This window comes from Halichoerus grypus, chromosome 15 (assembly GCF_964656455.1).
Source record: "Halichoerus grypus chromosome 15, mHalGry1.hap1.1, whole genome shotgun sequence".
NCBI lineage: Eukaryota > Metazoa > Chordata > Mammalia > Carnivora > Phocidae > Halichoerus > Halichoerus grypus.
Window position 1 is genome coordinate 50,983,572 of NC_135726.1, and position 18,528 is coordinate 51,002,099.

Genomic DNA, 18,528 nt, shown 5'->3' on the forward strand with positions numbered 1-18,528 from the left:
TTCTTAGTGCTTCTTTGCTGGGAGGTAGGGGCTCAGGGTGGGGCAGGGTGGGTTGGGGAGAGAGGCAAGGAGTCAAATGTATCGAGCATTGTCTACTTGACCTGTGCTGAGGGCTTTAAACTTCATGGTCTCAAAAAAATCCTCACAAGAACCTTGGGAGCGGGGCCCTGTTAATTCTGTGAGGGCATTGAAGCCCAGAGAGGTGAAGTCACTCGTCAGGAAGGGGAGAGCTGGATTGGACCCCCAGCCTGAGGCTACTGTTCTGCTATATTCTTCCCTGGCCAGGCTGCCCAAGATGAGGGACCTGGTTGGTTCATCACCATGTACACAGCAGCTGTTTATTATACTTAAAATGGATAATAAAGAAGGATGTGGAAGGGAGCAAGGGTAGGACCTGGGCTGGAGCCCTCAACGAGATCTATCTACACAATCCTCCACCCTCCAAGGAAGCTTTGATGTCCCCTCCTCCAGGAAGCCCTCCCTCGCCCCCAGGCTGGGTCATCACTGCCCTAGTGATGGTCTGTCTCTCCTACTGGACTGTGAGCCCCAGGAGGACAGGGCCGGGGCTGTCATCCCCACTGTCCCGAGGCACAGTCCGGCGCAGGATTGGGCGCGGTGCGTGAGCTCAGTACTACTTGGTGGAATGATTATTCTCAATCAGAAAAAACACCTAAACATTACACTTTTTTAAACAAAGATTTTATTTATTTATTTGAGAGAGAGAGAGAGCACAGAGGGAGAGTGAGAGGGAGAAACAGACTCCCCGCTGAATGGAGAGCCCGATGCGGGGCCTCGACCGCAGGACCCAGAGATCATGACCCGAGCCAAAGACAGATGGTCAACCGACTGAGCCACCCAGACACCCCTAAACATTACATTTTCACAAAACTACTCTGAGGTAGGTGCTGTCACTGCCCCTATTTGGCAGAGGAAGAAACTGAGGCACAGAAGTCTCAAGTTACTTATGTGATGTCACACAGCCCAAAATGGGTAGAGCTGGGATTTGAATGTAGGCTGGGGGGTGGGGGGGGTTGTTCCAGGGGCCACATCCTTACTCCACTTTCCTTGTTCCTGAGTCATCGGCCATACATTCGGCTACAACTACACACACACACACACACACACACACACACACACCCCTACCTGGCCCTGGGCCTCACCTGCATCATCCCCAGCATATTAAAATGCCCCCACATCCCTCATCAGAGAAAATTCATACAAGCAGTCACACTGCAGTTGGCTAGTTGGCAAAAGGGTATGTTCCGTGCCGATTTAATCAGTTACTCATCTTTACTTGGCCATATTTCCAGCATTTTGGAACCAGTTTAGTTTTCAAGCATTTTCCTGACTCCCCTGGACAGCTCTCAGGTTGGAGAGGGCAGGGACAGAGAAGATGGATGGCAAGCAGTTCATGGGGTGCGCCCTCCACTTTTGAAGAGAGGCTTACGGGGCGCCTGGGTGGCTCAGTTGGTTAAGCATCTGCCTTCGACTCAGGTCATGATCCCAGGGTCCTGGGATCGAGCCCCGCATCAGGCTCCTTGCTCAGCGGAGAGTCTGCTTCTCCCTCTGCCTGCCACTCCCCATGCTTGTGCTCTCTCTCCCTCTGACAAATAGATAAATAAAATCTTTCAAAAAGAGGGGCGCCTGGGTGGCTCAGTCGTTAAGCGTCTGCCTTCGGCTCAGGTCATGATCCCAGGGTCCTGGGATCGAGCCCCGCATTGGGCTCCCTGCTCTGCGGGAAGCCTGCTTCTCCCTCTCCCACTCCCCCTGCTTGTGTTCCCTCTCTTGCTCTGTCTCTCTCTGTCAAATAAATAAATAAAATATTTAAAAAAAAAAAAATCTTTCAAAAAGAAAGAAAAAGAAACAGGAGAAGACACACAGGGTGGTGCCATTGATGTAAACTTAGAACACACGCATGGGGAAGAACCTTGTGGGTTTGAGCTCTTTCTTTCTGAGGACAACTCCAAGCTCATCTGAGGGGTGCTCAAGGAAATGAGGGTGGAGAACAATGGTGGGAAATAAATAAATATGTCTCTGTACTCAGAGCCCCGTCCCCCGCAAATCAGCCCTCTAAGCTCCTTATGCTTCCTTCCCACTCGGCAGCCAGAGGGATCCTGTTAGAACACAAGTCACATCACGCACACCCTGCCTCAGCTCAGAACTCTTCCTCCAGCCTCAGAGGAAAACCCGAAGGTGGTATCAGAGTCCACCAGCTCTGCACTACCTGGCCCAGTCACCCCTGTGGCCTCTCCCCCTCCCTCACGTGCAACTCCTCAGGCTCCTCCCAACACACTGGGCAGGCTCCTACCTCAGGGCCTTTGCATTTGCTATCCCCCTGCCTGGAATGCTCTCCCACCAGATGTCCAGATATCCACCTGGCTCTCTTGTCACCTCCTTGGGGTCTCTGTTGCGCTCCCCCCACATGGCTCTCCCATCACTCTCCCATCTTCATATCTGCCTTTTTTCCCAGTAGGTGCTACCCTCTAATATATCGTATGTCTATTTGCTTACTTGTTTACTGTCTGTGTCTCCCGCTGCTGAGATGTCAAGTTCGTGGAGACTGTCTTGTCTCCTGCAGGGCCGCCGAGTGCCCAGAACAGTGCCTGGCACACAGTGAGAGCTCAGGTGATACTTCTGGAGTGTGAGTGAACATTTCCATGGGCAAGCTCACATGCAGACCCATGATTCCCGTTCATTACCCACTCGTGAACTCATTCATTCCCATTTTAAGATTTTCTTTTTATACTTTATATTTAGAGCCAATGCGTTTGTTCTCCTCAGGTTTACAACATACCTTCAGGACCTCAGAGAGCAAATAGCCCTGATCACACCAAGAACAAAAACACGCGGAGAGCCCCAGACGTGCATGTAGAAACATCCACACTCAGAGAGCCAACGTGGCACATTCGGACAGCCCCTCCATGGCACACGCTCCACACAGCAGGCAGGGCAGGGATGGGGGACTCCCCGTGGGCACCTGGCTCAGCGTAGCTGGTCAGGGAGGGCTCCCTGGAGGAGGGGACACGGCACCCGAAACCCAAAAGACGATTCAGAAGTCGTCAAAAAGAACTGGGGAAGAGCGTGACAAGCAACACAATTTTTGTGCCCATGAATGTTCCTTCCCAAACTTGATGTGAATGAAAAACTGGATACAACAACGAATGAATGGAGCCCCTTTGGAAAAAAACAGTTTAGCACCTCCTCCAAGAGTTCAACAGAGCGACCATGTGATCCAGCAACTCCATTACTAGGGTGTTTACCCAAAAGAAGGGCTCACAGGTTCACATAAAAATGTGTACGCAGGGGCACCTGGGTGGCTCAGTCAGTTAGGCATCTGCCTTGGGCTCGGGTCATGATCTCAGGGTCCTGGGATCGAGTCCCATAACAGGCTCCCTGCTCAGCAGGAAGCCTGCTTCTCCCTCTCCCTCTGCTGCTACCCCTGCTTGTGCTTGCTCACTCTCTCTTTGAAATAAATAAATCTTCATTTATTTATTTATTATTTATTTATTTTAAGATTTTATTTATTCATTTGAGACACAGAGATACAGAGAGAGAGAGAGCATGAGGAGGGGGAGAGGCAGAGGGAGAGGGAGAAGCAGGCTCCCTGCTGAGCCAGGAGCCTGATGTGGGGCTCGATCCCAGGACCCTGGGATCATGACCTGAGCCGAAGGCAGACGCTTAACCATCTGGGCCACCCAGGCGCCCCTTTTTTTATTTTTTTAAAGACTTTATTTATTTATTTGACAGAGAGAGACACAGCAAGAGAGGAAACACGAGCAGGGGAAGTGAGAGAGGGAGAGGGAGAAGCAGGCTTCCCGCGGAGCAGGGAGCCTGATGCAGGGCTCAATCCCAGGACCCCGGGATCATGACCTGAGCTGAAGGCAGACACACAACGACTGAGTCACCCAGGCGCCCCTAAAATCTTTTTTTTAAAAAAATGTGTACACACATGTTCGTGGCAGTATTGTTCATGACAGCCAAAAAGTGGAAACCATCCAAATGCCCAACAACTGATGAACATCACACGGTGTATGTATATGTGAATATTATTCTGCCATAAAAAGAAGGAAACACTGACATACGCCACAGCATGAACGAACCACCGAAAACACAATGCTCAGCGAAGAATCCAGCCGCAAGAGGCCATGCGGGGTACAATTCCAGTTACATGACGTCCAAAAGAGGGAAATCCATAGAAGCAGAAAGGCGATCAGTGGTGGCCCTGCTGGGCTGCGGGGAGAAGGCAGAGAGTGATCCTGATGGGCTAACGGGTATGGGGATTTCTTTACAGGGTGATAGAAATGTTCTGGAATTAGACGGTGGTGATGGTTGCACAACTTTGCAAATATGTTATATATATAAAAAAAAACATTGGATTGCACACTTTAAAAGGGTGATTTTTACAGCATGTGAATATCTCCGTTTTTTTGTTTTGTTTTAAGTAGGCTCCACGCTGGGCGGGTTTGAACTCACAACACTGAGATCAAGAGTCAGACGGGCTTAACTGACTAAGCCACCCAGGCGCCCCAATATCTCTGTGTCTTAACAATGAAGGAAAGCAGAACTCTCAAGACAGAAAGCAGAAAGAAGAGATAAAGGAGGGGACATTTCAACCTTTCTTGGGCCCCAGACATTCCTGCCATAACCCAGGGACGCAGAGGAGGGAGGTGAGGGCCCAGGAGTGCCAGAAGGGAGGTGGGTTCTGGGATTCAGGAGTGAGGGGATGGGGTCTGGACTGGGGGAGAGTGATTTTGGTGTCTGGTGGTCTCTCCAACACAGAGCTGCGGGCTCAGAGATGCTCTCTGCCCCCAGACACACACACTGGGGTCTCAGAGCCCACCCCTCCCACCCCCACTCCTCTCTTGTGACCTCTCTCTCTGCCCCAACACCCCACTCCCAGTTGTTATTCAACTGACTCTGAGGTCCACCCTGAACGACCTTCAGCCTGTCCTGTCCCCAAGATGGGCAAACATTGCAAGCAGCAAACAGCAAACAGCCCACACTGACCTTGGAGCCAGGGGCAGGGGTCAGAGACCTCCCCCAGGCCCACCCTGCTGCCGGCCCTGCTCCAACCTCCCTCTTGGCCTCTAAGACCCAGGGGTTGTCCTGGCTTGGCTAGGTGTGAGGGAGCCAGGTTCAAATTCACCACTTGGTGGTTGAGGAGCCATTGGCCCCCAAGCCTCCATGTTCTCATCTGTAAAATGGGAATGATGAAGATGTCCACGCCATAGCGCTGTTGTGTTAATTCAGTGAGTTAAGGCGCCAAACCACCACCTGCCGTGGTGCCTAGTGCAGAGTGTGTGCTCAGAAAACACAAGTTTGGGGCGCCTGGGTGGCTCAGTCGGTTAAGTGTCTGCCTTTGGTTCGGGTCATGATCTCAAGGTCCTGGGATCGAGCCCCACGTTGGGCTCCATGCTCAGCGGGGAGTCTGCTTCTCCCTCTCCCTCCCCCCTGCTCATTTTCTCTCTCTCTCTCTCACTTGCTGTCTCTCAAATAAATAAATAAAATCTTAAAAAAAAAAAAAAAAGAAAGAAAACACAAGCTTAATAAACAGCCTCTGACCTTGACTGAGCACCCCTGCAGTGTATCTGGTGCTGCTTACAGCAATTTACGTGAACAGTCTCCCCTACTCTCCAGGGCAGCTGACGAAACAGGCCCAGGGAGGTTAAGCACCTTGCACCAGGTCACACAGCAGGGCAGATGGTGGAGCCAGGCTCTGAACCCCACCCACCTCGCGGCTGCCCACGATGCACGGTGGGCTTTTCTTTTTCTTTTCTCTTATGGTCAAATATAGAACATAAAACGTACGACATCAACTGTTTTAGGGGTACGCTTCAATGACATTAGGTACATTCCCAATGTTGTGCCACCATCACCACCATCCATTTCTGGAACTTTCTCATCTTTCCAAACAGAAGCTCTTGGAGGTTTCATTTTTTCTTCCCCCGGAGGTTTCATTTTGCACATTATTGTTACCCAGGAGCTGCGGGGCACATTTGTTGCGCACCTACTGTGTGCTAGAGCCCACGCTGGGGCCCCTGGAGGGAGAAGCATTCTGCTGGAAATTGCTGGGTCAGCACGAAACTGCCCAGTAGCTGCCCCTTATCCGGGGGGGAGGCATTCCATGACCCTCAGGGGATGCCTGAAACCAGAGATAGTGCCAAACCCTGGATCTACTGGGGTTTTTTCCTATCCCTACACACCTATGATAAAGTTTAACATAAATTAGACACAGTAAGAGATGAACAACAATGATGAATAATGAGCTAGAACAGTTATAATAATACACTGTAATTAAAGTTAGGGGAGTGTCTCTCTCTCTCTCCCAAAGTGCCTTGTTGAACTATACTCACCCTTCTTCATGTGATGATGTGAGATGATAAATGCCCACATGAGGGGAAGGACACAGGTATGGTGACGTGGTGTTTGGTGACTGTTGGCGTATTGTCAGATTATCTGCTTCCAAACCTTAATTGACCTCCGGTAACTGAAACTGTGGATAAGGGGGGACTACGGTGGGTGCCTGGGGGGCTCAGACGTTAAGCATCTGCCTTTGGCTCAGGTCATGGTCCCAGGGTCCTGGGATCCAGCCCCGCATCGGGCTCCCTGCTCAGCGGGAAGCCTGCTTCTCCCCCTCCCTCTCCCCCTGCTTGTGTTCCCTCTCTCGCTGTGTCTCTCTCTGTCAAATAAATTAATAAAATCTTAAAAAAAAAAAATACCAGGGCGCCTGGGTGGCTTAGTTGGTTAAGCGACTGCCTTCGGCTCAGGTCATGATCCTGGAGTCCTGGGATCGAGTCCCGCATCGGGCTCCCTGCTCAGCAGGGAGTCTGCTTCTCCCTCTGACCCTCCTCCCTCTCATGCTCTCTGTCTCTCATTCTCTCTCTCTCAAATAAATAAATAAAATCTTTAAAAAAAAAAAAAATACCAGGATCCCGGTCGGATTTGAATTTCAGATGGATAACAAATAATTTTTAGGATACTTCCCAAATATTGCGTGGGGCTTACTTATACTAAAAGAAAAACTTATTATTTATCTGAATTCAAATGGGCGTCCTATATTTTATCTGCCAACCCCAAACCGAGGAATCCAGTCTGTGGTCCCCTGGCCAAGCCATGTGCCCTGGCATCCAGGGAGAAAAGGCTGATTTTCTTTCCACCTGGTGTTGGGCCTGAGCCTGATATTGACAACTTCCTACTACGTGCACCTGGAACTTTCTCTCACAGGGCCTCACCCAGTCTTCCCATGGACTCTGGGAGGCAGACGCTTATGAGCATGTGCATTTTACAGGTGAAAACATTGAGGCCCAGGGAAGGAGTTGGAATTGCCTGGGTCACCGGATGAGAGTGTGTCTGGCCTGTAGCCCAGAGCCTAAGGAATCTTAGAAAGAAAATAATCATAAACAGCCATGATCTGTGAGCACCACCATCACCAGGTCCTTGTTAAGACGTTCCCTTGTATCATTTCATTCAGTGAAAGTCCTGCCTCAAGTATGGATTGTGGGCCCATTTTTCAGAGGAGGGAACTGAGGCCAGAGAGAGGGGCCAGCAGGTGAGGTGCAGCCAGGATTTGAATACCGCTCACTGTAGGAGGCCGGAGAGCCCCTGTCAGGCCAGAGTGCTGGGAGGGTAGGAAGGAGGGAGGCCAGCAGGGGCGGGCAAGGCCTCTGCTTGTCACCGTCACCTGGGCCCCTCTCTCTGAAGTCCCTGCCAAGGGGCGTGGGGAGGCAGCCAGGGGAGGGCTCTGCTCTCTGCTTTGCACAGCGCCCCCCTCCCCCAGCCAGGAGAGCTGAGCGCGGAGGATCGAGGATCGGAGAACAAGAGCCCCCAGAAATGTTGCCTCCTGGACTCAGTCCCCAGGCCCTGCCTTCCCTCTGCTTCTGCATTCTGGTCCTGGCCTGTGTTGTGGGTAAGGAGGAGTGGATGGGCGGGTGCGGGGACCCTGCAGGGGTGTACGGGGTGAGTGTGACCGTCCGTATGGTGTGCAGGTTGGCAGACATTGGGGTATGGAGCTTGTGTGTTTCGTCGTGTGCAGAGGGGTGTGCGTTTCTGGGAGAACGTGCCGGTGGTGGCCCGTGTGAGGCGCGTACATGGGGCTGATGCAAATGACAGTGGTCGTGGATGTGCGTTGCTGTGTGTTTGCGCAAGAGTAGGACGTCATGGTAAACGTGTGTCCGTGAACAAACACATATAGGTTTGTGTGCACACGTTTTTATGTAAAAGATACGAGTGTGTGGACGCTGTGAGAGTGTCTGCGTTCCGCACGTGCATGTAAAACTTTAACACTCCAGTGTGCAAGGCGTCCTCCCAAGTGCCTCATGCGTGGTAACTCTGAGTTCTCCCAGGATCCCCGAGGTACGGCCTCTCATTGTCCCATTCTACAGAAGGGGAAACTGAGCCTAGAAGAGGTTCGGTCGTTGGCTAAGGCACTCCGCAGGCCATATGGGTGCCCCTGTATGTGCCCGAACATGTGTGTCCGTGTGAAGGCTGGGGTCTGTAGGTGACGCTTTGCCTACTGGGCACGAGAGTGATGGACAGGCAGGTGTGTACGAGGAGGTCAAGTGCGATCCGATCCGAGGCAGGACCCCTGGCCCCCCGGAGGGGAGGGAATGAACAGCACAGCTCTGCCAACCTCCATCCCTGGGGGACGGGGGAGTCTCCCTGTGCTTTCCCTCGGCTGCTTGCAGAGGTCGTTCAGACAGGGTGGGGGTCATGGGAGACCCGAGGGGGCAGCAAGATCAGGTAGTAAAGGAGGCATCAGGAGGGGGATAGGGGTCAAAGAGGTGGGGTTACACACTGAGGGGGAGCACAACAGGCAGACGGAGGGGTGACAGGAGGGGCCGTGGGCACAGAGGGTGACAAAAAATCGACTGATGGCTAAAAGGGGGACAAGGGGTCAAAGGGACATACAAGGTGAAGGGCAGCAGAGATGGACGCCAAGGGGCTGCCCTTGGGCCACCAGGAGGGACAGTGATGGTGAGCACGGAGGTGAAGGGAGGAAGGAAGGATTCTCGGGTCCCAGCCGGCCCATGTGGCCCTCTGGTCCCACCTAGCGTGCCAGCAAGCAGTGCCCACAGAATCCCCGAGCCCCCAACCAGAGCTGGCGAGTGGTTTTTGGAGCCTGGTGCCCGACAACATGAAGACTCTGGTGACCAGGACCAGAGATAAGTGGCAGTGGTTCTGGTGAGTATGTGCGGCTGTGCCTGGGGGGTGGACTCCCGGGTCTGAGGGAGCGGGGGCTGGGGGTCTGGAGCCCTGGGTCTGAGGGAGGAGGGGCTGGGGGTCTGGAGCCCTGGGTCTGAGGGAGGAGGGGCTGGGGGTCTGGACCCCTGGGTCTGAGGGAGGAGGGGCTGGGGGTCTGGACCCCTGGGTCTGAGGGAGGAGGGGCTGGGGGCCTGGACCCCTGGGTCTGAGGGAGGAGGGGCTGGGAGTCCGGACCCCTGGGTCTGAGGGAGGAGGGGCTGGGGACCACGACCCCTGGGTCTGAGGGAGGAGGGGCTGGGGGTCTGGACCCCTGGGTCTGAGGGAGGAGGGGCTGGGAGTCCGGACCCCTGGGTCTGAGGGAGCGGGGGCTGGGGGTCTGGAGCCCTGGGTCTGAGGGAGGAGGGGCTGGGGGTCTGGACTCCCGGGTCTGAGGGAGGAGGGGCTGGGGGTCTGGACCCCTGGGTCTGAGGGAGGAGGGGCTGGGGGTCTGGAGCCCTGGGTCTGAGGGAGGAGGGGGCTGGGGGCCTGGACTCCTGAGTCTGAGGGAGGAGGGGCTGGGGGCTGGGACCCCTGGGTCTGAGGGAGGAGGGGCTGGGGGTCTGGAGCCCTGGGTCTGAGGGAGGAGGGGCTGGGAGTCCGGACCCCTGGGTCTGAGGGAGGAGGGGCTGGGGGTCTGGACCCCTGGGTCTGAGGGAGGAGGGGCTGGGGGCCTGGACCCCTGGGTCTGAGGGAGGAGGGGCTGGGGGTCTGGACTCCCGGGTCTGAGGGAGCGGGGGCTGGGGGTCTGGACCCCTGGGTCTGAGGGAGGAGGGGCTGGGGGTCTGGACCCCTGGGTCTGAGGGAGGAGGGGCTGGGGGTCTGGAGCCCTGGGTCTGAGGGAGGAGGGGCTGGGGGTCTGGACCCCTGGGTCTGAGGGAGGAGGGGCTGGGAGTCCGGACCCGCGGGTTAGAGGGAGAACCTGGGTCAGAGGGAGGAGGGGTGGGCCCGGAACTCTTGGGTTCTGAGTGGGGTAAGGCTGTGACCCCTGGGTCTGAGCAAAGCCGAGGGTAAGAGTTGAGAGCAGGCACTCCTGGGTCTGAAGGAAGAGGGATGAATGGGGCAGCGGAAGTCTTGGGGCTAGCTGGGGTCTCAACTGTTATATCCCCTCTTCTGCAGGGGACCGGAGGCCGTCCAGGGCTTTGTGCAGACCTACTACGATGACCACCTGAAGGACCTGAGTCTCCGCACCCAGGCCTGGCTCAAAAGCTCCAAAGATAGCCTTCTGAACCGGGCTCACAACATGTGCCCCCGGCTTCTCTGTGGGGGCGGGGACCAGAATTAAAGTTTCTGCAGCTTCCACAATAAAGAAATGCTTCTCTGTGTCCCTGTCCCCGTCCCTTCCCACTGTGGCCACCCCCAGCAGTTCATGAGTAGAGGAAGTGACACCCGGCCAGGGAGGGACAGTTGGGGGGGCCCTGAGGCGAAGGAGTCAGGAGGATGGCCCCCTTCCCCCAGCCCTGAGATGCACCACTGTGGGATTGTGGAGGGAAGGAGACACCAGACAGCTGAGTTTGGGATGGAGGAGGAAGGCTGGCGTGCAGACGGGGTCAGCAGGCCCCCACAGCGACCCCTCATTCAGAGCTTTGTGTTTGCTTCCCACGTGAAGGGCGCCCCAGACCGCTTTCCTTGTGGATGCCCAGAACCCCCAACCTCTTCACAGCCCCCACCCAGCCTGGCTCTCTCAGGAGGGAGTTTTCAGAGTAGGGGCTCCCTGTGGCTTGACCCTGGGGACAGTCACTGCCCTCTCTGCCCTGCACCACCCCCTCAGCAGTCCTGTTGGCTCGGACTTTGGCCTAGGGGACAAGGTGGGGGTGGTGGCTGTGGACGGGGAGGTGGACCTCAAGAGCTATAAAGCCTTTCTCTGCCCGCGTGGAGCCAGTGAGGAGAGCCTGCCAGAGTCGGGTAAGAGAGGGACCAAGATGGCAATGGGGAGGGGTCAGCAGGGAGGGGGCAAAGATAATATTAAGTCAGAAACCCGCAAGAGTCCTGACGTTAGATTCCTCTGTTGGAAGGGCGGAATTTAGAATCCTAGACTGTTTCCCTGATGCCCCTCGGGGTCGGATCTCAACCTCATCTCCAAACAGTAGGGCCTCTGAGCACGGTTGTCGCTGAGCTGAGCCCTTCTGTGATGGGGGTGGGGGTGGGGGTGAAGACAGATGGAAGGCACGCAGAACAGGGCCCAGGGCATCAGAAATGTGCTCGCTGAGTCTGTGGGGGTGCATCCCCGTACCGACAGGGTGTCAGCGGAAGTGTCACCCTCTGCCAAGCCTTTCCCAGGCCACGTGACATGCCCTCCCCCCTCCAGAGTACTTATCACCCCGGGGCACGCAGTATTTTTTCCTCGTTTAATATCATTGAGTGTCTTTCTCTCTCACGTGGGCTGTGGAAGGGCAGGGCTGTCGCCTGTGGTCACAGCTGGGCCCAGGGGCTGTGCTTGGCACACACGGTGAGGTGCTCAAGAAATGCTTCTTGAGGGAATGAATGGATGTTTAAAGGAAGGTGTGAAAATCAGGAGTAGAATCATAAAGTGCTAGACAATGAGGCCCAAGCCGATGCATTGGCAACTGGACTCAGCTGGGGGGGCAGAGGGCAGGGGAGAGGGGAAGCCCAGCCCCCTCCTCTTGCATTTGGCGGGGGTGGGGGAGAACCCCAGGACTAGATGTCACCTTGCCCCACAGCCTTCTCAGCGTTCCAGGTCTTCTGAAGCCATGGGCATCCGATACCTCCTGGTTCTGGTTCTTGTCCTCCTGGTATTGGGATGTGGTGAGTGTGTTCAGTAGGGGAAGAGGGGTCTGTGAGGCAGATGAGAGGAGCCTCAAGCATCTTCCCAGTCTAGTTCTTGCCTGGCCCTCCCCCGTCCCCCTCCTTCCCTGCCTCATTGTCCCCTGCGGCAGGCTCCTCGGCTCTCCTAACGCACTCTCCCCCTGCAGAGGTCCAGGGGGCCCACATGCCCCAGCAAGATGAAGCCACCAGCTCCTCCCTGTTCACCCAGTTGCAGGAATCACTCTATGGCTACTGGGGGACAGCCAAGGCAGCCGCCCAGGAACTGTACGAGAAGACATACCTGACCACCATGGATGAGAAAATCAGGTATCATCGACCTGCCCCCACTAGGAACCAGGAGTCCCAGCCCCCAGCCCTGTCCGAACCCTGGATTCTGATATCCCAGCCCTGTCCTCCCTAGGGATCCAAGAGTTTGGGTTCCAGCCACCTTTTCCTGCAGGACACATGATTCTGGGCCCCCAGCCTGTTTCTCCCTTAGACTCAGGGTACTCCCAGCCTCCTCCCTGCTCTGAACGTCTGTCCTTTCTCCCCAGGGAAATATACAACAAAAGCACAGCCGCTGTGAGCACTTACGCAGGGATTTTCACTGACCAGTTACTTTCTATGCTGAAGGGAGACCAGTAACAGCTGGGCCCCGACCAGGGGGGATGGGAGAGTCCAGACCCCACGACCCCTTGGCTCCTCTGACCTACCCCCTACTTTTCAGCAGCTACCAGCATCCTGTTCCCAACGCTAGTCTGTTCTTCTTATAAATAAATTAATTTAAAAAGCCATTTATTTTCTTCCATGTGGTTGCTTTTCTAAGACCTCAGAGACCAAGATGGTGGGACTGATTCAGTCCATCCAATGGTTATTGAGTGCCCATTGGATGTATGTAGCCCTAACTTGGTCAGTGGGAATAAAGAGGTGAACAATAACAAGGAATAACTGTAACAACAAAATTAGAGACTGTCCTTCACCAAGGTCTGGCTTTCTCATATGTAAAATGACAAATCACGAACACAGCTAACTTCCAGCAGCCTCTGGCACTATCTAGGCCCTGGACGGATCCTTTAAATGTACATCACAGTGAGGTGTCCCATGGTCCTGTGTCAGAGGGGAGACTGGTGCCCAGAGGTCACTACTGAGCACAGGAAGTCAGAGCCCAGGTTGGCTGGAACCCAAGAGGATCGATCTACAAAAGCTGTGCTCTGTGACAATTCCTATATGCCTGTCCAACCTGTATTTATGGAGACCCTGCTAGGCCCAGGGGACACTGCAGGGAAAAGACAGAGAGTCCTGCTTTCTGTGGCCCTTTAAAAAAAAGCTATTGATTGGGTCCAGGCCCAATTCCACGCAGTTTTAGTGATTATGGCTGTGTGGTGTGTTCTGTTAGCTGCTCTCTCCTTATTAGCAACAGTAGTAACATCTTCTGAGCTCCCATTCAGGATCAGGAGCTCTGTTCCGTCTTGAGGCCACAAACAGAGCGGCTGGGGGGTAGGGAGGGGGAAGGCAGAGGATGAGCAAGATGACCAAGGGAGAAGATGACTTCAGACAGCGATTTGTGCAATGAAGAAAAGAAGAAGTGAAGAGATCAAGGCCTGGGTGTAGCCCCCTTGGATAGGGGAGGGCCCCCTAGAAAACCTGGCTGGGCTGGTCCCAGGGGATGCATCACAGTGTAGTGTGGTTGGGGCTGTTGTTGCTGGATTGTGGGGGGAAGGGGGGGACTCGCTTGGTCCGTTAGTGGTTGGGAAATGGTATCTGGGCAGCGGGGAATTGCAGGCAAAAAGCACAGGGTGTGCAAGTAAGAGCAGAGGAGGTGCAATCAGAGAGGACAGTGCTGGGGCCCCTAGGTAGAGGGCTGGGGGCCTGCACTTCTGGGTCCTGAGGGAGTAGAGGGTGGTCCGGGGCCCCCAAGTGCCTGGGGTGGGGCTGTTGGCCTCTGAGGATCCAGGGCCTGTGTTTCTCCTAATCTGCTTGGCATTAATCTCCAGCCAGCCTCTCAGCACTCTTGGGGCAGCTTTCCCAGGTCTTGAGGATGGGCAGCTGGGAGTCTAGTAGAAAACAGGGGCCTTGGGGAGGGGCTGTGGGAAATGCCCCCAAGTCCCCGGGGCCTGGGAAGAGCTGAGGCTGCCAAACCCAGAGGGTGATGGGGAGGGGGGACCCTAGAGGAACAATCCCTGCTCTGTCCACTTGTTTCCCACGGACTCAAGCCAAACCAAACCACTGCCCAGGCCAGTTCTGCTTCCAACCAATCCTGGTGCCCTTCCCAGATTCCTCCTTCCTTTCTCAGGCCTCCACCCCAGTCCCACTCCCCCTAGGACCCCGGAGTCCAGGCCCCTAGACGCCTCTTCCCCCAGAATTCAGGAGTCTGGGACCCCAGACTTCTTCTCCCTCAGACTCGGAGTCTGGACCCCCAAGGCTTTTTCCTCAGGACCCAAAAGTGTAGGGCTCCCATCCTTTTCTCCCTTAGAACCCGCAATCGCATCTTCTGGTTGGTGTTGGGCGCCCCCTAGTGGAGGACAGAGTGGCTGTGGGCTGTGATTCACTTAGCAATTAGTAGAAATGGAAGAATTTGGTCACTCAGCAGACATGGGAGAGGGCTTCGCAGGGCTGCTAAAGTCACAGTCTAGCTGAGAGACCTTCATGCTCCAACAGATCAGGATTCTGCAGTTTATGAGAGAGGAGGGCAGACCGGAGCATTTTGTATCTAGAGTTGAAAGCAGAGATGGGGTTACAGTGAAGCTGGAGATTACGTTTCTAAAGCCCCTCACTTGCCTGGGTTTTCTGTGGTCCTCTACTTAAGCTTGTGTATGTAATTTTGTGCTTTAAAAAAAGAGGCCCACAAATCTCAATCTGCCTCTTGTCCGGTGGACTTCAATCAGTATGTTCATTTCATCTGTAAACTTAAAAACTGGGCCTACAATTTTTTTTTTTAATTTCTGTTTATTTATTTGAGAGAGAGTGAGAGAGAGCACAACAAGCCGGAGGGGGAGGGGCAGAAGGGCTGGGATCCCAAAGAGGGGTTTGATCCCCAGACCCTGCGATCATGACCTGAGCCGAAGGTAGACACTTAACCAACTGGGCATACAATTTCACTGACTCGTTCTTGCTACTTTTTTTTTTTTTTTAAGATTTTATTTATTTGATAGAGAGAGACACAGCGAGAGAGGGAACACAAGCAGGGGGAGCGGGAGAGGGAGAAGCAGGCTTCCCGCAGAGCAGGGAGCCCGATGCGGGGCTCAATCCCAGGACCCTGGGATCACAACCTTAGCCGAAGGCAGACGCTTAATGACTGAGCCACCCAGGCACCCCCGTTCTTGCTACTCTTACTATCTGTGAGTGGACTAGGAAAGACATTCTCTAAGGTAACTTCTTGCCTTTGTGTTGGTCCTCAGAGGTAGGTCATCAACCTTCCGCATTCAGAGTTTCATCTTTTAACTTAGCAATCATCCCCTGGGGCAGTGCTGGAGGGAGAGCAAGGAGCGTGACAGCCCTCGGCTTTCGCCCCGGCAGAGAGCAAGACATGCCACACCCGTCCCTGACAGTGATGACATAAAGTGGGCAGGGATGGGGTTGCGGAGCCCGGGGAACGGGGAAGACTGGGAGGCGGTGCTCGCACAGCCTGGGGGCCAGGGAAGGTTTCCCGGAGGAGGTGATATTACTAGACCAAGAGGAAAGTGGAGGGAGTAGATAGTAAAATGAGAAATAAATAATTGGAGAATCCCAATGCAAAGCCTGCTCTCCCTTTCAGGTAATCTGTAAGGTCCGTAATAACAGTGCAAGATATTGATCACTTGCTAAGAGTGAGGTGGGGTTGGGTGGGTAGGTGCTTTACATTCGTGACCCCACTAGGTCTTTCCAAAACCCTGGCGGTGCATAAGCGGGAGGGAAATGCTTCGTTTATGGAAAGAGGAAGAAACTGAGACCCAAAGAGATACGTCACTTGTCCGGGATCATTTAGAAGGTCAGTAGCACAACCAGAGTCTAAATCCAGGTCACACCTCCACTCAATTCATAGATAAAGCTTAAGAGCCGCTGATAGACTTTTTTCTGATCCTCCATACCACCCTCCCCAGGCCAGGGTTCTCGCAACACGTGCCCAGGCTTGGAACAGTACAGGGAGACGTAGCTAGGAAAAAGTATGAAGTTCTTAGAGCCCTGGAAGCCGAGTCCAGAGTAGCGAAATCTTCTAGGAAGCAAAGATCACCCCGGAGCGCGCGTGCGGTCTCAACGAGGTGGCCCGAAGGCTTGGAGAGGGGCTGGCGGCTGTGAGAACCCTGAAATAGTAATTCTGAACGCACGGGAAAACTCTATCTAACCTAAGGGGACTTAGGAGAAAGGCTTGCTTTAGGAAGAGGGGTCCGAAGGTGACGGCATCGGCCGAAGGCCCGCCCCCTGAGTCTGGGTACGGTGGCCACGGAGGTTCATGGATCACGGAGAGGAGCGCTTCGAGCAGAACGTTTTGAGGCGTTACGGTAGCCGGGAAAGCTCAAGAAACACGAAAACGGAAAGGCCTCGGAGAATCGCCGAGGCGGGCAGCATGGTCTACAAGGCTCACATAAATGGAAGAGGCGGGTTTACTCGAGAAAGCAAAGGGAATGCAGCCTGTGGTAAGCTCCTACGCTGGCCGAGAAAGCCCGGAAGTTCAAAGCCGGGAGAACGTCTACTAGGTGAAAGACAGGCGGCTGAGAGGAGGCGGAGTACGGTGGCCCGGCTGGTTCGTTCTTAGCCGGAAGCGGCTCTCTCGAGAGGCGTGGCTTAAGCGCTCCTGCCGGATACGGTGGCTGGCGGGTCGGGCGAAGTGTGAAATCTCGCGCGATCGCGCTGGCACCGTCGGGGACGGGGCGGGGCTGGCGGCGGGGGCGGGGACCCGGAGCGGGAAGATGGCGGCGGCGCAGGAGGCGGACGGGGCCGGCAGCGCCGTGGTTGCGGCCGGGGGAGGCGGCTCCGGTCAGGTACGGAGGCCGAGAGGGGCCTGAGGGGTTCTTCCCCACCCGGGGGGCCTCCCACGGGGCGTGTCCTGCCCCTTTTCGCGGAATCCGGTGCATTGGGGGCTCCTTGCCCAGAGGGACCTTGAGTACCGGGCCCAGGCGGGGCCGGGCAGCCCTGGAGGCCGGACAGTGCGGGGAGCGGGGCCCTGTTGCACGCCGGGTCCCCTGCACGCTCGCGCTGGGCGGCCATCAGGCTCTTTGCTCGAGCCGGGAGACAGTAGCACGGAGGGGCGCAGACTTACACCCAAGCGCTCTGGTTCTCGATTCTGCGGTTCCAGGCTCCAAGACCTTTCCTAAAGTGGACCGGCGTGTAGGGTCTCCCTTGCAGTACCTGGGATGTGGGCAGTGATTGATTAATTGGGAGTTTTCTAGCTCTGGGGAAGTCGGGGAATCATCGTGGGTAAGGGCACGGGCTGTGGAGGCCGACAGACCCACTTTACAGACGGGAATCCCAGAAAGAATGAGACTAAGGCGCTTGCAGAAGGTCACCCAGGTTGGGTTTGGGATCCATTCCATGTAGAAGTGACCAGACATTGCTGACCCGGGGTGGTCAGGACTGGGATGGGTGTGCTTTCAGCATAAACTAATCCTACCGGGGAGTTAGTCCAGGTGCTGATCACTTCTGATCCATTGCTGCCTCAACTAAACCAAAGCTGCAGAACATACTAGTTCAGGCATCCATCCTTCAGGCATTTAGGGAATGGAGGGAGTGACAGCAAGGTGCTGTCGACCCACCCACTGGGATGTCACTGACGTGGGAGGCAGCAGAGGGAAGAGGAGTGCAGGTTGAGAGGGAAGAATGAAGCTGACTTTCTGTGTGACCTTGGACAAGTTCCTTGCCTTCTTTGGGCCTTCATTTCTCCAGTGGTAAGTAGAGGGGTTGCACAGGATGGCCAGCCATGCGATGGGTCACAAAGATGGTTCCAGCCATGTCCCTGCTGTCAGTGGAGTGGGAGAGAAGATTGACATGTAGAGAATTAACAATCTGAATGACTAGGATGGTGACAAAAGTCTGTGCCAGGGACTGAGGGAGCCCAGAGGAGGGGCAAATAATATCACCTGGGGAGGACGCCAGGATGAGATTTGTGTGATAAGAGCCCAGCATGCTTGGTTCAGCATCTGTAAGCAGGGTCTGGCCTGGGGGCGGCCTCAGGAAATATTTGTTGAGTTAGCTCTAGAATGAAGACTCAGTCCCTTGTCATGGTGGGGGGGGGGGGGGCTTCCCGGTCTTGCTGAAGGAATGTCTTTCCCCTGCCTCTGAGTTTCTGTCGATTACTGGGGGTGGGGGGTGGGGTGGATCAGAGAGACTAGGGTTCAGGTCACCCCAAATGCCAGGCTTCCAGGGATCCCCTGATTTTCTCTTGTCCCACCTCTGCTTAAAACCTTTCAAGACTTATTCCTTTGTCTTCAGGGTAAAGTACAAATTCTTTAGTAGATCAAGGCCTTGCATGATCTGAATTTTCTTCAGACTAGACTAGGATTTCTCAGCCTCAGCATTATTGACGTTTTGAAAGGTTGGTTAATTCTTTGT

The 18,528-nt window shown here is 54.9% G+C and overlaps 3 protein-coding genes across 6 annotated transcripts in view; all 3 read left to right on the forward strand.

Moving 5' to 3' along the window:
- Positions 1-7,743: 7,743 nt before the first annotated feature.
- On the forward strand, positions 7,744-10,562 carry APOC4 (apolipoprotein C4). Of its 2 annotated transcripts, none has more exons than XM_036123759.2 (3): positions 7,744-7,906; positions 9,051-9,180; positions 10,357-10,562. In XM_036123759.2, the coding sequence occupies exons 1-3, from the start codon at positions 7,831-7,833 to the stop codon at positions 10,520-10,522; spliced, it is 372 nt and encodes a 123-aa protein (XP_035979652.1). In that variant the 5' UTR covers positions 7,744-7,830; the 3' UTR covers positions 10,523-10,562. The 2 variants fall into 2 exon arrangements, with proteins under 2 accessions (XP_035979652.1, XP_035979653.1); XM_036123760.2 differs by lacking the exon at positions 7,744-7,906 and adding an exon at positions 8,214-8,352.
- A 463-nt stretch (positions 10,563-11,025) lies between these two features.
- Positions 11,026-12,797, forward strand: APOC2 (apolipoprotein C2). Of its 2 annotated transcripts, XM_036123761.2 has the most exons (4): positions 11,026-11,142; positions 11,919-12,003; positions 12,171-12,330; positions 12,558-12,797. In XM_036123761.2, exons 2-4 carry the CDS (start codon positions 11,949-11,951, stop codon positions 12,646-12,648), a joined length of 306 nt encoding a protein of 101 aa, XP_035979654.1. In that variant the 5' UTR covers positions 11,026-11,142; positions 11,919-11,948; the 3' UTR covers positions 12,649-12,797. The 2 variants fall into 2 exon arrangements, with proteins under 2 accessions (XP_035979654.1, XP_077918647.1); XM_078062521.1 differs by lacking the exon at positions 11,026-11,142 and having other exon boundaries at positions 11,900-12,003.
- A 3,684-nt stretch (positions 12,798-16,481) lies between these two features.
- The window catches only part of CLPTM1 (CLPTM1 regulator of GABA type A receptor forward trafficking), a 28,843-nt gene continuing 26,796 nt past the window's right edge, over positions 16,482-18,528 (forward strand). The window contains exon 1 of one of the 2 annotated variants that reach the window (XM_036123749.2): positions 16,482-16,616. In XM_036123749.2, the coding sequence (XP_035979642.2) occupies positions 16,569-16,616 (48 nt within the window). In that variant the 5' untranslated portion in view covers positions 16,482-16,568. Of the gene's footprint in view, positions 16,617-16,865; positions 16,962-18,528 lie in introns of those variants that run through there. The other variant, XM_036123748.2, reaches the window with a different exon arrangement.

Excerpts from the sequence above, each read along its gene's own strand:
- APOC4 (XM_036123759.2), top strand. The coding sequence starts at position 7,831 with ATGTTGCCTCCTGGACTCAGTCCCCAGGCCCTGCCTTCCCTCTGCTTC. Across the intron at positions 7,907-9,050 it reads GGTCCTGGCCTGTGTTGTGG|CGTGCCAGCAAGCAGTGCCC; the intron begins GTAAGGAGGAGT and ends GGTCCCACCTAG. Across the intron at positions 9,181-10,356 it reads GATAAGTGGCAGTGGTTCTG|GGGACCGGAGGCCGTCCAGG; the intron begins GTGAGTATGTGC and ends CCTCTTCTGCAG.
- APOC2 (XM_036123761.2), top strand. The coding sequence starts at position 11,949 with ATGGGCATCCGATACCTCCTGGTTCTGGTTCTTGTCCTCCTGGTATTG. Across the intron at positions 12,004-12,170 it reads CCTCCTGGTATTGGGATGTG|AGGTCCAGGGGGCCCACATG; the intron begins GTGAGTGTGTTC and ends CTCCCCCTGCAG. Across the intron at positions 12,331-12,557 it reads ACCATGGATGAGAAAATCAG|GGAAATATACAACAAAAGCA; the intron begins GTATCATCGACC and ends CTTTCTCCCCAG.